This window comes from Dreissena polymorpha, chromosome 3 (genome assembly GCF_020536995.1).
Source record: "Dreissena polymorpha isolate Duluth1 chromosome 3, UMN_Dpol_1.0, whole genome shotgun sequence".
Classification (NCBI taxonomy): domain Eukaryota; kingdom Metazoa; phylum Mollusca; class Bivalvia; order Myida; family Dreissenidae; genus Dreissena; species Dreissena polymorpha.
The window spans coordinates 101,563,982-101,581,789 of NC_068357.1; the positions used below are offsets into that span (position 1 = coordinate 101,563,982).

Genomic DNA, 17,808 nt, shown 5'->3' on the forward strand with positions numbered 1-17,808 from the left:
CAATATCTTTCGCAGAGTCAGCTTAAATATCACACTATATTTTAACAAAGAATTTAGTTTGGAGAGCTACTTGAACTGTTTAGATAGTGAAACACTTCGAAAAGCATTGAGTAGATACCGATTTCCTTCGCATCTATATAAATAGAAATAGGAAGAATTTTAATCATATTAATTACAATGTTACAAATTGTATTATCATTTCATAAAATGCTCATGATGTTGATAATATACAGTTCATACATTTTAACCTATGAAATATCATTAATAGCATATGCTTATCATAAATATTGCCACAATAGAGACCAATTTAAAACACAAGATTGATATAAGCGGTAGTAATCTTCGACAGTTATGCTAGTACTTAAACGGCTTCTTTGTGAAAAGGTACCGAGTCTGCAGTCAAACCACAGTATTTAACGATAAGTTTTCATCTCATGGTTAACTTCATGCCATAAAGTGATTTTGAGAAGGACGTTTTGCTAGTATTGGCTAATATTAAATATATATACATGTACAGTGTAAAACAGTAGGTATTTCATGGAACAGCTAATCTGCTTATGATGTTAATGGCTACCACGGACACTGTTAACCTATAATAATCGTAAAACATCAATGTACTTCTGTTTTGAGAAACTGCGCGGTATCTGGTCTCGGGGATACATGTTCATGCGTACAACGAGCAACACTCTTGAATACGCTTGGACAGTTTTTACCAGGGCTGCACCTACCAACACATTCGTTGCTATTCAAACAAAAACTCGTTTTGCTATAGTTTGCTTTTATATTTAAACTAATATTGCAAATAAAACTAGTCTAAGAAATAGATGGTGATTACAGATCATGGTTTTAACTTACTGATAAATCTATCTTAGTCAACTAAGGTGTAACAAAGATTAATATTGCTTAAATCAAAATCATGTTAAAAGGACACTAAAACTGTTAATATTACAAGGTAATACTGATATCTAATTCAAGTCATCGAAGACCATAAACATTTTTTTCGGCTCCAACTAAGTCTTCAGCTGTTAACGCCAAGTAACAGCCACTGATTCAAAGAACATAAAGGATAAAAATGACTTTTATATATTAATTTTGATTATTTTAATTTGACTATGAACAAGTTTCAGATAATGATGAATGCACAACTGTCAGAAGTTATTTTACTCGCGAAGACAGGTTTCGACACAAATATTCAAAATTTTGAAAGCGTTGAGAAAGTCATAAATATTTTTTCAGCCCAATTTTTTACAGCTTCTCTCTAACTGGCATCATGTAATGGAGTGTTGGAGAACACTATCCTTATACTTTCATGTTTTGTTATTTCTAATAATAATAATAATAATAATAATAATAATAATAATAATAATAATAATAATAATAATAATAATAATAATAATAATAATAATAATAATAATAATAATGATAATAATAATAATGATACTACTACTACTACTACTACTACTACTACTACTACTACTACTACTACTACTACTACTACTACTACTACTACTACTATTATTATTATTATTATTATTATTATTATTATATATTTATATTATCAAAGTTTATTATTAAACATAGCTCTGTGTTACATATATATGACCTCTGCTTGCATAAAAGTCGTCCAAATGACCTTGAAACTTGAACATCGACCTATTTCGAAAGGGACTTAAAATAGCCAGTCCGATTATATATACAGACATAGTATCTCGACCGATCAAATACAATTGCAATCATCACGTGGATATATCAGATAAACCTCGTTAATGAAGGTTAAATAATATGTAGACCACATTTATTATTACATCTACGAAACTAAACTCAATACTTTATTGAAAGCAGTTTCATGTTTGAAGAATAATTATTCAAAATGTTAAATTCGACTATCAAGAATTAAAGTATAAAGGTAAGCTCATTATCGTAACTTACATGTGTTAAATAGATCTACATACAACCTGTTTTTATAAAATCATTTATATTTCAAATGCTTTAATCTTTATCAAATCGAATGAGTTTTGTTTCAAGCGATGATTTGATAACATCCGCATGACACAAAGAAACATAATTGTAAATATTGTAACAGTATTAAACTGTGCATAATAACGGAAACTTATAGATCCACGAAACAAAATCATTTTTATACTATATATTTACTATATGATTTCATATTTTGCATAGACGTATGTCCTGTTGATATAAATGTAAATTTATGAGTAAAGTTAATTAATGTATTGTATAGAAATGTTTCTGTTATGTTTATGAATAAATTGTTTGACATAAAAAACAAAATGAGACAGCCTAAGCATCCTACAAATCTTATATTAAATTGATACATACACAGCTGGATAAAGTTCTGATATTGTATTGTCATCAAATTTTACATACTCTTGTTACACAGAAATGCGCACTGATTTTTGAGACGCAATGTTTTAATCGCCATGTAAAATTATTATACGTATTATGGTTAAAAAAAGTGGAACTTAGACATTTACGTAACAAAATAACGAGTTACTTTTTTTACTTTATTTTTAAGAAAATTGGCTAAAATGAATGTTGTTGTTATAAGCATAAATAAATACAATGTAAAACATGAATATCAAGATGATTATATATGTCTCACTTTATTGCAATATGGCATTAAAAAAAATATGTTTGCTATACAGTTTTAACTATATGCCGCAGGGCATTACCATTGGGGCATTATTTAACAAAATGTCACCAACCATATTTATTAGTTTATTAAAGTCTCATCAGCATATATACAATCACAACATACAATAAAACATAAGCATAATAATAAAATGCTGCCACTCGAAAGTATCGAGTTATAAGAGACTAGAGTATTATATCAACACACAAATCATCATATAATTATAGTGAAATAAAAGGGAGCTAACCTGAATTCAATTACAGAATAAGAAATTAATCATAAAATACTGAAAGTGAAAATAAAGCACTGTGTCTTACAAAGTCATATATCGCCTATGGTCAGACGATCTACGAACTGGTCAGTGGTGACATACAAACACAGGGATAAAACATTAAATATCAAATTTTAAAGGTAATGTTAAGTCATTTATACAATAAAATTCTTAAGTGTTAAAGCAGTTTTCATTCTAGGTCGGAAATGAAAAAGACACCATTTTATTAATAATATCTAAATGATGGTTCAGTACATAAGTATAATAGATAGGATAACAAAACAAAAAACAAAACACAAAATTAAACAGGGTTTTGGTCGATACACTAAAAACTTTAAATTTAAGAGTGACTGAGTCAACTTGAAAGGTGTGTACTCATCTTCCACCTAGAACATTAATTTAAAGCACACTAAAAGAAATACTAAGGTATGCAGTTGCTATTTATACAGAATATTATAGCGAAGTTGAAGAATATTGTTACAGGTTTTGGCTGTAAATTTAACAATATCTTTGTTGGAGAGAATATATATAAGCTTATCCTCATCACCTAGATTCCCAAATTCTGGCATCAGACTACTTGCTTTCTCCACCAATAGAGATCTAATATGTTCATATGCTTTGCATGATAGTAATACATGTTTTTCACATTCATCTGCAGTTCTACATATTGGACAGAAATATTTTCATATCTACCAGTTTCAAGCTTTATTGGTGCAACTCCAATTCTGAATTTAGCTAGTGCAGACTTATGCTTACGGGGCAAAACATATTTTACAATAGTGCTCTGTTTTGTAGTCGTTTTTCAAGAATTTATATGTTCTTAATTTATTACCACTATTACCATTTCGACCAACATTTCTATCAAGTTTAGCTTTCAATCCATCCGCATACATTGGTATAGATTTAAGAACAACTTTTTTACAAAATGACTTAGCCGATACTATTACACAGTTACGTGCATATTCCACTAAGTCTAACTTATCCATATATGCATTAAACACATATTTCCAATTCTTGCATCTAGTGTTACTTTTCATTAAACATGCAGAAAATACCTTATAATTGACTATGTTAACATCCATTCTAATTAATCTATGCCACTGTAGGCATACATATCTCCACTGTTTTACATATGGTTGTTGCCATGCTAACTCTCCATATAGAGCTGCCGTAGGTGTATACCGTCCTACCCCAAGATAGTAACGAATTGCCCTTTTCTGTATGGCATCTATGCAGGAAAAGGACATGTAACCCCCAATAGAAGCACCATAAGATATAACCATGTTAATTAAATCGCGGCCTTATATTTTTATTCAAAGAAACCTACGAATTCATTTTCCCCGCGTTGAAAACCGCATGTGTCTGTTCGAACGCGTTTGATGCAAATGCACTTTATACTTGATGTACGCTCGCTCATTGTCTGTCTTTTCAGCTTAAACTGCCGAAATATGTATGATTCGACCAATGTCAACGTGTTGTTTGTTGTTGTTGTGTTTTTGATCGGTTAAATGTTATTTAGATTCAGTTTATGTATTCTTTTTACAAGGGGTTTCGGAGACAACGTTGTAAATGAAAACATTTATCCAATTTTCATTCGTATTCAACTCGTAACGTAAATGTGCATTAGTTCGGGAAGAATTGCCAAAATAATGAGTTGAAACATATAGTGATTGATCTGATCGAGGAAAATATTGTTGATCTCTTAAAAAACGGATTATATCGTTAATATTCTTGTATATCACTGTAATATGAATTCGTTGAAGAGATGTGTCTAGAATGTACTCACATACGATTGTTTTATTAAATGGGCAAGAGCCTAGCCAACTCTTATTTACGTTTATCAGCTAATATGTGTATGTTGTGGAAGTTAATCAATGCGTTTGCGTTAGCGTTGATTATTTTACATTTTCTTTAAATATAAACGATTTGAAATATAATTTGAACTTTGCTGAAAGGATATACATAACATTATTTTTCAAGCAGAAAGAATTGGAATTCATCTTGAATATGTATCATTAGTACAACTTAGTTAATATTTTTCTACGACTTGTTTGTGATGACCAGCACTTTATCCTGATATGGAATATCGTCTGTACTGGACGAATTACTATGCCCTAATGCTGACCATTATCTAACCTTTTTTAAAAGGCAAAAACTGACTGAATGCAGTTCATAAATTCACCACAGCTGGTAAAAAATGGGTCGTTAAAAAAGTAAAGTTAAACATAAATGCTCATGCAATAATTTCGCGCTTCTATTCACACCACTCATGTGATGACACATATAGAAAAGATAACGAAAGACAATGAGCATGATTATGCGATCACTTTCGTATCAAAATTGTTAAATCTCGACCAGAAATGTTCGCACATACCTTAAGATAAAGTTTATATTGGTAAAAATTGCAAATATCTCAGATTTAGGCTTCCTGTCGGATATGATAATGTTTAGTTAAGTTAAAAAAAGTTTGATGTACACTATGCTTGACATGCATTCAGTCGAATATCTTATGAAGTAAAGTTGATCATCATGATTAGCTAGGGGCTTATAGATAAAACAACACAATGCTATGAAATATAATCGTACTTCGAAATCTATTTAAAAAATTAATTATGCCATTCCAAATATCATGTGTTTTGCTTAATAAGAAATACGATTAACTTTTATGAAATAATGAATGTTTTAACCCCAATTGCTACCTTGATCATTTAGACATTTTTGTTGTCGAAAGCCTTCATTTCGACTGACACTTATGGTCCATATATAAATAAATTAATAATGTACGTTTATTTGACTACGCAAGTAATTCACTCGGTCTACTTAACTTGGTTGAAAACCTCACAGCTTAAACCATATCGTGTTAAATCTTACACTGCACTTTCAAGTTATAAATAAGTGATAATGTGAACTTTTTGCCAGACCAAGTTCTTGTTTCCGACATAAAACTTTGCTAAACTGCTGACATGAGGATTTAATTATAATTAAGGCGAAACTTGTCGACGATACTGCTTCCTATGAACAACGTTTGTGCCTTACTATGTTGAATGCCTCACATTCTGACCGAAATATTTACCAATGCAAGGATTGCGACTATAATCAGGTAATGTTTGATGGATCCGATTCGAAATACTTTTTTTCTTGTAATAATTATGCCTCTAGTATCACGATGTAAAAAGCGTTTCATATTAAAGTAATGCGGCTATTTAAATATATTTGTAAACATGTGTGACTAAACTGATATGTGTACATGTACTTATAATACGTTACAGTGTCTCATTCCGTTATAATTCCATTGCTATGATTATTAAACAATGTGAGGTCAACAAATGTCAAACAACAAGTTTCTTCCTTGAACTTTTCCTCTGAATGCTTTGTGACTCATGTTTATTTACTCTACCTGATTTAATTTATGCTAAATGTAAAGTTCGGCATGTATGCTTACATGTTTTAATAAGCATAATTCTAAGTAAAAAGACAGGTTTGCATCACATGCTTCATAATAATTAAATTGCATTACCATCACATGGTATATTTATAATAATTTTATACGGAATACCGTTATGGCCATCGTGGTTACACATGTAAATCCAAAGGGCGACAATGCGATAGTGCGATGGCGACAATATAATTTTTATTTTATATACATTTTATGTTTTCTTCAATTTTATATTTAGCGTTTCAAACGTTTTTCAACGTATCATGAAATTATAATCACATAGGGTGAGACAATTCATGTTAAAACTTTAAGAGGCCCTTCCCCGTTTAGGCTTATTCACCTATTCGATTAAATTATTAAATGTAACTTTATTAGGACTTCATATATTTGCGTGCCATTAAAAATCAATGATGAAATTCGGTAAACATGCTACATGAACGAAATACAGACGACAATATTGCACAGGACAGGCTGACTGTGTTTTATTAAAGACATATAGACGGTTTATGTAAAAAAAACAACTACGCGCAATACATGTTAAATATAAAGCGTAATAACAAGAGCATAAACTCCGTAAATATAGCACAACTTCGCCAAAATGCATACATATAAAACAACGATACTTCAATATCACAGTTTACAATTATATCGACATATTTTAAATGGCAAGAAAACTTTCCTTATCATGTATTATGATTATCATATAAAAACTGCATAATATAATCAAACACGCGAAGTACCAACGTCGTCTCTTGTTGAAATATCATGATATGACATGTTAAAGACGGTGCATGCGTCGGTAAACCACAATACAAATGTCTCTGGAACATTATGTTGCGAAATGTATTGAAGCTATATATATTTCCCTGGTCCCATGGTCCATTTACATTCAGTGCTTCGGTAAGCTAGCCACACTTTCTGATATACATATTACATTTGTGTACTGATCTTAAAATTGCAACATACATGATTATTTGCAACCTGTAAATATCCGAGGTTTACTATGCTGAACTTTTTTGTCACCACAGTAAGACCGAGTACGTTATGATAACCATACACAAAACATCAACATTGAATTATGATAAGCATACACAAAGCATCTTCATCGAATTATGATAAGCATACACAAAACATCAACATCTTTAAGATGCCCTTAATGAACACTAAAACATTTAACCACCTCCCCCACCACCACAACCACCACTTCCACCACAACCACCACCTCCCCCACAACCACCACCTCCCCCACAACCTCCACCGCCACCGCTATCACCGCCTCCACCACCCATGTCACCTCCTCCACCACCGCAGCCGGCACCACCACCAACATCACCACCGCCGTAGCCTCCACTGGAATCGCCACCGTGATCACCTCCACCGTAACCCCCACCAAGAACGTCGAAGTTTACGTCGCCTGCAGAAACGGTATCATAATTTTGAAATCATTCCCTCCGAAATCAGCAACGGAGACATAGTCAACGTTGTCGCCGGCATGATTGTCATTATCTCCGCCATCATTATCGTAATTGTTGTCATCAGCATTGTCAATTTGAACGTCAACGTCGACGTCAAAGTCGTAGTCTGTGTACCCCCATCTAAAACACGGGTCGTAACCCCAGCCCCAGCCCCAACCCCACCCCACCCCCACGGATGACCGTAACCGTATCCTAGAGCCGAACCGACCAGAAAACCTAGAAACGAAATAAAGTTGTGGTTAGAATTGATAAGGCAAACGTGAAACAGCAACAACAAAAAAGCATTTAGATTGCTATAAAATACCAAAAGTTCATACAGAATGCAATAATAATACTACATGTATGCAATCTGCGTTATATTGGATGCAAAATACATCACCATAGTCCACTTCATAAGCCTTTGAAATATATACAACATTAAGCATACCTCACCTTTGCTAAAGTCATCGCCACTAGAGCGTCTACGCCTACTTGGCTGACCGTTCGCTATTATGCCGACGGCCTGTGTAGCCGGCGGCTTGTGATCGTAGGGGGGCGGGGGCTCGGGAGGATACTGCGGCTTGTGAGGCGCATTTGGGTCAAAATTCAACTGTTTGGAGAAGGGGATAGAATGTGAGTACGCAAAATTATAAGAGTATACGGTGTAAAAATGTTTCTACACACTGAAAAAGATTGGCGTGCTGCATATTTTTAGTTTTAATATTATCACACATTGGATGGGTAATCTTAGCAGTTTTAATATTATCACACATTGGATGGGGTAATCTTAGCAGTTTTAATATTATCACACATTGGATGGGTAATCTTAGCAGTTTTAATATTATCACACATTGGATGGGGTAATCTTAGCAGTTTTAATATTATCACACATTGGATGGGGTAATCTTAGCAGTTTTAATATTATCACACATTGGATGGGGTAATCTTAGCAGTTTTAATATTATCACACATTGGATGGGGTAATCTTAGCAGTTTTAATATTATCACACATTGGATGGGGTAATCTTAGCAGTTTTAATATTATCACACATTGGATGGGGTAATCTTAGCAGTTTTAATATTATCACACATTGGATGGGGTAATCTTAGCAGTTTTAATATTATCACACATTGGATGGGGTAATCTTAGCAGTTTTAATATTATCACACATTGGATGGGGTAATCTTAGCAGTTTTAATATTATCACACATTGGATGGGGTAATCTTAGCAGTTTTAATATTATCACACATTGGATGGGGTAATCTTAGCAGTTTTAATATTATCACACATTGGATGGGGTAATCTTAGCAGTTTTAATATTATCACACATTGGATGGGGTAATCTTAGCAGTTTTAATATTATCACACATTGGATGGGGTAATCTTAGCAGTTTTAATATTATCACACATTGGATGGGGTAATCTTAGCAGTTTTAATATTATCACACATTGGATGGGGTAATCTTAGCAGTTTTAATATTATCACACATTGGATGGGGTAATCTTAGCAGTTTTAATATTATCACACATTGGATGGGGTAATCTTAGCAGTTTTAATATTATCACACATTGGATGGGGTAATCTTAGCAGTTTTAATATTATCACACATTGGATGGGGTAATCTTAGCAGTTTTAATATTATCACACATTGGATGGGGTAATCTTAGCAGTTTTAATATTATCACACATTGGATGGGGTAATCTTAGCAGTTTTATTTTTATTTACCAACTTTTTACCTATTCTAAGAACAGTTTTACTTCGCATTTCAATGAAAGTTACGTTGCATCCAACGTGTTTATTTGGGAAAATACAAGTATTCAGTATGACGTGCGCATTTCCTATATTTAATAAACATATGTATACGTCAAAAGGTCATCCTATTATAAAATGAAGATTTATTTTGAACTTACATAGTTTATCCTGTCAAAGTTAATCCTATGGTGTTCATTAGAACCTAAAGGCAAATGCTTCATCTAGGATGCCTCGACAGACAGTGTATAGGAAAGGATGTCAAAAACTTGAGTCTGTTCACTAACTATGTTCATGTTTGTAACTTCAGTATTCGCGTCGAACTAAATTATGTCGATCGAAATACGCAATTACGCGAAAGTAAAAATATATCTGTTTTATCATCAACTCTGCTGTATACAATTATACAGTAGAATTCTTTAGTTTGCCCAATTGAAAATGATTATACTACCCAAAGCCCCTTCTACAGGGAACCCGGCGGATAACAATACGCATATGTTTCAGCCTGTTCAATAGCAGTAGAATGGTGGCTGACATAAACATATCTAACGTTATATAGTTTACTTACCACTACAGATATTGAAGTCATTCAAGATCTGTAAAGTAAACATTACATTTTGAACGTGTTGATAATTAACAAGAAGATATCAGGTCGTTTCAATTCCAGAATTTTATCTAATTTTTACGTTGGCACAACTGCGGTGGCTTGGATGGGACTTTGTAAGAACGGCTTTGTAAGGTTACGATATATTTAATTTGAAGAAACTACATACACAATAGTGCTAACGAAATTAGCAAAAGATTAATTTTCATCTAAAATGTATGCAACACTATGGTAATTGTATATTAAGCAAAGAATAAACAGTTCAAAAGTTATTACAATATTGCCATAATATTGCCATAAAATTCAAAGACAATGTGCAGGATGACGGAACGCAGCAAATAGTTTTAAATAATAAAAGTGTTGTTATAAGAGTTGCATATTAATTGTTAGGACGGTGTTATATTTTCAAATCTTAAGTAAAAAGTCTGTGATAAATTGTTGAATAAAGGATGTGTCTCGTTTAATGAACGCACCATAAAATATTTCTCTTCCTCATAATAAAAATGTTCACGGGGACACTAGATATAATCTCGGAATTATGCAGATGATACGTGCAGAGCATGTAAGAAAATAATGTATGAGTTAGTTTTACCATTAATGTTAAAAGAGCGACCTATACTACACGATGTATAATCAATGGCTTAATAAATTAATTTAAATCAACATTTCGATAGTTACATTTATCAGAATTACAAAGCAGTTTCCACCATGGCAATTAAAGGTCAACAAACAATAATACAATCAATAGTAGTAATATACCTTAAAGGAAGTGGTAAAACAAGTTAAACATTAAAATATAGCATTAAATTTAAAAAGTGAACCTTAACAAGAATTTCAAAAGAGATGAAGAAGTGAATATAAATTATGCTATACAGAGAAAACTGTATTTGTATTGTATGATCTTTTGACGGTGGCAATTGAAAATGATGAGGGGTGATTAAATGGCTTCTTTTTACACACACGATGTTATAACAAAAAAAGTTTTGAAAATAAAATGTTCCATGAATAGCACTTGATATTAATGAACTCTTATCATTCATTCTTACTTAGGCACACAATTTGTTTTCTTACGACGCATTTGGCAAATTATTGTAGGTCGCTTACCAACGCCTCTAATCAATAGTTTGTTTGAGATGACTATGACAGAGAATCAATAAATGAAAAAAACACTATTTGGTATGCCTCATCTTTACGTCAAATATAGAGTATAATTATAGAATGAGCAAAGAAAGACACGAGTTAATGAACTTGGAAACCTGGTAAATACTGCATTTTAACCTACCCCATTGTGTTTCCGTTTGGACACAGGAAGAAGCAGACAGGACTGGATATGGTTCCCGGCGCCGCTCTCGGCTGAACCCACTGTGGGAACGCTATCATGTTACTGTAGCTCAATATTTTAGAGATCTTTGGGGGACAGTTCGGGATCCGCTTGCAGACGGGACCCACTACAAGCATGTTGCAGACGTACTGGTAAAAGAGAAATCAAACAAGTGTAACTGATCTATTATTGCGCATTTCTGATGAACAACTATTATTTTATATCAAGGGTTCATCAGCCGTTTTTTAACTAAACTTAGAGTTAATTGTCGTACATTACCTCAACCGTTAATAAATTGTCGTACATGAATTCCATAACAAGTTTAATACCCTACATAAATTCAACAAGAGTACATTGTCGTACATGAATTCAAACCAAAGTACATTGTCGTACATAAATTCAACTGCGAGCGTATTGTAGTAAATGAATTCAACCAAGAATACATTGTCGTACGAGAATTCAACCACGAGTAAATTTTCGTTCACGAATTCAATAGAGAGTACATAGCCGTACATGAATTAAGTGAAGAGTACATTGTCGTCCAAGGATTCAGCTACGAGTACATTGTCATCCATGGATTCAACTACGAGTACATTGTCGTTCATGGATTCAGCTACGAGTACATTGCCCTCAATGATTTAAAAGCCAAGCAATTGAACCACAAAAAGATGCTTGTTGACAAATAATCATCATCGATAATGTATACATTCTGATATATGTTATTTCTAACGTTCTGCAATTGAAATGCTGCATTTTACGCTGTATATTGTGGAGGTCAAGGATGATTCTTTCGTCTATGGTTTCATTTTAGTTTATACAGTTGATATACAATAAACAGTCTTTAACGATCTGCGTGAAGGAAGCAACCATGCAATTTATCGTGTTTATAATAATTCATATGTGTTTTTGTTTTTCCATCGTGACCCAATTTTTAATGGCTTATTTTAACTCAATATACAGCAATTTTTGCTTGCGTGTTCTTTAAACCAATGCTCTATCGAATATCTCACTGGACGCTTTATATAGTTGTTGAAAGTCATGTATTTACTAGCCTTACGAATTTAAAAAAATAAAATACAAACCTTGTCAAAATGACATGCTTTCACCCGTTTTACAGAGCTTAAACAGAATACTATAAATAAGTCAGCGAAATAAAATTAGTGACGTTTCTTCACACTGAAACAATTATCTTTGTTTACGAATCATCATCCTTTGAAACTGGTAATTATTAAACCGATTGCATAGTTTGGAACTTTTTTTTCTCTTAAAATTGTGTGGATAGTTTATATCAAGTATAAATGACTGAAACTGTAAAACACTACGGATGGCCGTGTGGTTTGGGATAGGGTCTTTAACTAGACTGGTTTGAGTCTTACCGGGGAACAGGTTCATTTCGTCTTTATTTCTTTCTTTATTACTTTTTCTGCCATTATACAGGTTCTCTACAGGTTCTTGGTGTAAATCTAGCAAGTTTATGCATTGACTAAAGTAAATGCACTACATAAATTATGTGAACAAGTAACTTAAAGTTAATTTTATCCACGAAAACCATTAATACATAAATACGTTGATATCTGTGATTGCGACATAGATGTACGTGCAGAATCTTTACTTTGTTTACCGCAAGCATGTTCAATAATCCGGTAAGTTATCTCATTAATATTAAGCTCATTTGGGGAGTTGTACACTTCAGTGGTTAAAATCTAGTCAGTTAAGGTATTTACTGACACATTAGAAATATATCTGCGACCAAGTTCATTAAAGTTTATTTTATCAATAAACAAATGAACTTATATCTGCGATTACATTACATACGCGCGTGCCTTACTTTGTTTACCTCAAGTATATCCGCTAATGCAGTAGGTTGATGATCCATGTTGTCCTATGCTTTGGTAAACAAGACCATTTAATATTCACACTTCGTGATATAGAACATTATTACTGATGCATGAATACTTGTTCACCCGGCGTAACAATGTTTGATAAATTTATACGTACGTGCTATTACGTACGTGTTTTTCACAAATCAATTCAGGCACTTCATCATAAGTTCACAGTTAAATGCATGCGATATCTGTATTAAACGCTTACATAATTTAAATATCGTCTAAACATCGGATCATTTTTAATGCAATTAAATCTTCACTGCTAGTTAGCAAAAAACATAGATGACGATACGGTTTTCGTCACAAATTGTAAAAGAATGGGATATTAAAAATGTTTACCCATGTCGTCCCAATTGCTCACCTGTACATCATATGAACTTGCTAAATATAATTATGTATTTTAGTATAAATGCACAAACTTTGTTTAAAGGTAAAAACACGTTTGTGTTGAGTAATTCTAACATCTATCAAAGCATCAAATTGCAATTATATGATAAAACTAAAAAGGCATATCGGCATAATATACGGTTATATTACGGTTCACACCATTTATCACAAATATTGTCCTAACGTATCGGACGTACACATGATTGATAAAAATGTCTGGGCAACACACTGCTTCTAGAACCAAAGCCTCCAGGTTCGTCCCCGGCTCAACGCTTCCGCGCCAACTCGTCATACGTATAAAACAATTAACAATAAGGTTATGCACTGGGTAATCAAGTAAGGTAAGGTAAGTCGTCTCTGGAACGGCGTTCCTCCTCTATCTTGTACTAACACACTTGTGTAATAACACAAACTTAAACATCTTTCAGGGCCGATGGCAATAAGAGGAATTATCGGTGCACTCGATACAAGTCTACTACACACGTTAAAGAGGGCAACTAATCCAGTGGCACTGCAATCTCGACCGATAGAGCATTCTTTCTTTACGAGAGAAACTTTTGGTTCGAGTCGCTGATCAGCTGAGCTTCCATTTAGAAATAATTTTCAATGTATACATAAGGAATAATTTAAAGTAAGACTATATTGATCACACATCCAACCATTTTACTCTTAATTGTTCGGAGCATATTTTGTGTCGTACAACAATACATTTTTGTCTACATGACGATCTGCACGTATTATGTTCAAATAATTTCTTTGATATTTCAGCCGCATTATGCACACATTGGTCGTATGTTTTTTCATGCTACCATGTCCGCTATGTAGTTTTCAAAGTTTCGTGGACCCATATGCGGATATGGTAATTCCTTACCATACTGCGCGTATGCGTTGGCTTGTACGGAGCCTACGCTGGTCGCATAGGTTATAAGACCCATTTTTGCATGATACGGCTCTTTTGTTTTGGACTCCCAGTGAAATGATTGGTTAATTATTCATTAAGTCCATACTTAGTAGTTTTCATGACAAAAAAGGAAATAAAACAGTGCATCAGTTACCCTCAATACTACATAACATAGCGGCGTCTTCTTTTTTGGGAGACTCGAACCAGGCAATCATGGAGTCCTGGAACAGCACCACGAACACCTTCTTCCACTTGCTGGTTCCATCACTGTACAGCAGGTACCCAGTATTTGTTAGTCGACTTACAGCTGAATTAAGTATATGTATATTTAGGACGGGTACCAGTTTTCAACTTACATTTTAAATGATATAGAAATCTGTTGAATGGTCTAAGTTGGTCGAATCTGTGCGAAAATTAACAAGACGGATATTTATGTTGGCTGTCGTCTATGGTTGTTCATTTATGTTGCATCTTTCTGATGTGATGGAATGTTTGAAAGACCAAGATATCAGCCGAAATAGCAATTACGACAATTGTCGTTTGTTCGTTTTGGCGTACTGTGGTGTTTGCGCCCTTTTATTTTAATCAGACATCAAGTCAAAACGATAAGGCCGAAATCAGCCATTATACATTTATGTCATACTGTTCTGGTTTTTAGGGCGATTACATGACAAACCGCCATAACGACAAAAATATGCGCTGCTAAAATAATTAATGAAATTCTTTTTTCTTTCGTGTTGTTTGAGTTAACGGGTTAAGATGAGTTGGCGGTTTTAAAGGGTACCAAAAACGTTATCCCGAAGGTCGACGAATGTGAGTATCAGTTATATACATATAAATAGAAAACATGTCAGTAGAAGAACCAATCAGAATTAAGAGCAAAGAATAACTTGTCTGGCGAAAGGAAATGCAATGAAGTGCAACCTCGCGTTTGTAATATGAAGTCCCCACACTGATCCGACATTTTTCTAACCGTTCAAACGCGCGGTTGCACTTTACTGAAAACATACTTATTTGTTTTTAAAGATCATGATACCTATAGAAAACTCTTACGAATGAGCGGGCTCTCCACTTCATCCAATTAAAAATGATGAAATATTTAAAAAGAGATCCTTACAAATGGAAACTGCGTCGCGCTTTATTCTCTTTGTTGTATTCAAAGTGTGTCAAATATATATTATTTAAAATACATATAAAAACATGTATATTGCTGTATATTAACATGATGTCAATACCGCGACTGACACATTTAATTGAAAATGACGAAATGTATGTTATATTTTTTTGATGCAGGTGTTCATCTGGAAATGACGCCAATGCCATATTTAAATGAGGACTTAATATCACATTGAGGTGATGTAAATGATTTATCTGAAAATCAATTCATTGATGACATAATAAACTGATATCAGTAAATTATCCCAAAATGATTACTGTATTTATAATTATTTTATGATATACTGACATGATAGGTACTTCTTCTAAAAAAAACAACACCATACATTTCAAAACACTGATTGATCTGATCGCATCACAGAATTTGGTGAATAAATGCATTCAATCCTGGAATGTGTATGACTCTTGCGAAATAAAACGTTATTCAAATGGAAAAAAAACACGGTCAAAAGGGATGAAGGTCTTTATTATAATTTTCGTTATCGTAAAATCTGCTCATGCATCAAACCATAACATTTGGCTAAATCAACAAAACCGCCTGTTTAGTTTACGCGAGCAATGCTTGTTTACTAATAACCCTAGTCGGTTATTTATAAATTCAGGCGAGTTGGCAGGACACAACATACCTCGGCATTTTGGATAATATGAAATCATTATAATGAAATAATCTCCACGCTGTTTTATTTGATGGTAGGGCAGTGTTCGACATCTTTGCACATAATAATAATCATAATAATAATAAAAAAAATAATTAACGCTCCAGAAGCTTAAGTCTGCACATCAAAATATAGTTTATAAATTTCGAACATCAAGTATATGGCTAGTGTTGTGAATAGAACAACAAACGTCCATTATTTAACACACATTATAAATTAGTTAGGAATGTAACTTCTTTATTTTTGTTAAACCTTAATACATATGAACAACAGTTTAAATGAATTTCCACAGAAATATATTACTTACAAAACGAGTCTGAATATCGAGATTTGCATATTATTGGAAAACGGATACGTACGTTTAAACCTGTGTTGTTTCTTCTCCTGACTTTCAACACATCCCATTCCGAACATTTAACATACAGCTCATGTAAGGATATCCACAACAACTCTATTAAGCAAGATTCGAAACCATTGCAAGTTGTGTCGAATTTGCAAACATAACATGTATTTAGGTGCTGAGAGGTTACATTATATCACAGCCGCAAGAGTATTCAGTACACACATGCACTCAAATTATATGAACGATAACGATGTCTTGAAACGTTATTCTAATATACCAGCGATTGCGGGTTTGAAACAATCTATTCAGGCATAGCGATCTCTATGTAACAGGGTATTTATATTAATATTCCATATGTTTCACATTTTCACTGGACCTTAATACCATGTGGTGGTGAAAACGCTATATATATGTGAACTGAAAAGGTTCGACATGCATTGCTTGCTTCATTCAGCTATTAAATCAACGCCAACATAGAATTATTAGTACTCCGCGTTATATCGTATAGAGGGGTACTTTTGTCCTGACGGACATGAGAAAACAAACTGGTTTTGCAAGTTAGTTTGTGCATGGCTTTTTATAGAAATAAATAGCGTTCGATTTCAGTTCTAGCGAAGGCGTCTACGTGGCAACATCGTGAACCGAAAATGGAGGAGCACATCAATATTATTAGCGATATCGTTGAGGAAAAGTTGAAAGCTTCTTTAGCAGAGCACAAGAATTCGCTGCTTCATGACATGGAACGCACTGTTGAAAAGATAAGTTCAAAAACTAACGTTACTCAATTAAATCAAATTTCGAGCTTAGTATCTGGCGTACCATCGTTTAAAAGAAAATCAAATGAAGAACAATTTAAGCACAACGCGCAAGTAAATTTTGGCCTAGATGAAATAGAACATTTGTTGGAAAATCGAAATTTCGTAGAAACGCGACACAAAGTCGCAGAAGGTCAGTATTTTACGAAAATGTA

At 33.4% G+C, this 17,808-nt stretch overlaps 1 protein-coding gene and 1 long non-coding RNA gene across 7 annotated transcripts in view; one reads left to right on the forward strand and one right to left on the reverse strand.

The window, feature by feature from the left end:
- Positions 1-17,808, reverse strand: part of LOC127870794 (uncharacterized) — an 87,176-nt gene that overhangs the window by 34,663 nt on the left and 34,705 nt on the right. The window contains exons 1-3 of one of the 6 annotated variants that reach the window (XM_052413285.1): positions 16,855-16,967; positions 14,818-14,970; positions 11,451-11,638 (exon numbers count right to left, since the gene is read on the reverse strand). The exons of 3 other annotated variants lie outside the window; for them this stretch is intronic. In XM_052413285.1, coding sequence (XP_052269245.1) covers positions 11,451-11,626 — 176 coding nt within the window. In that variant the 5' untranslated portion in view covers positions 11,627-11,638; positions 14,818-14,970; positions 16,855-16,967. Of the gene's footprint in view, positions 1-11,450; positions 11,642-14,817; positions 14,971-16,854; positions 16,968-17,808 lie in introns of those variants that run through there. 2 more of the 6 variants (XM_052413279.1, XM_052413286.1) reach the window with 2 other exon arrangements.
- On the forward strand, positions 1,759-12,584 carry LOC127870797 (uncharacterized). Its single transcript, XR_008044915.1, has 2 exons — positions 1,759-1,906; positions 11,477-12,584. It is a non-coding gene; the product is annotated as an uncharacterized LOC127870797 (long non-coding RNA).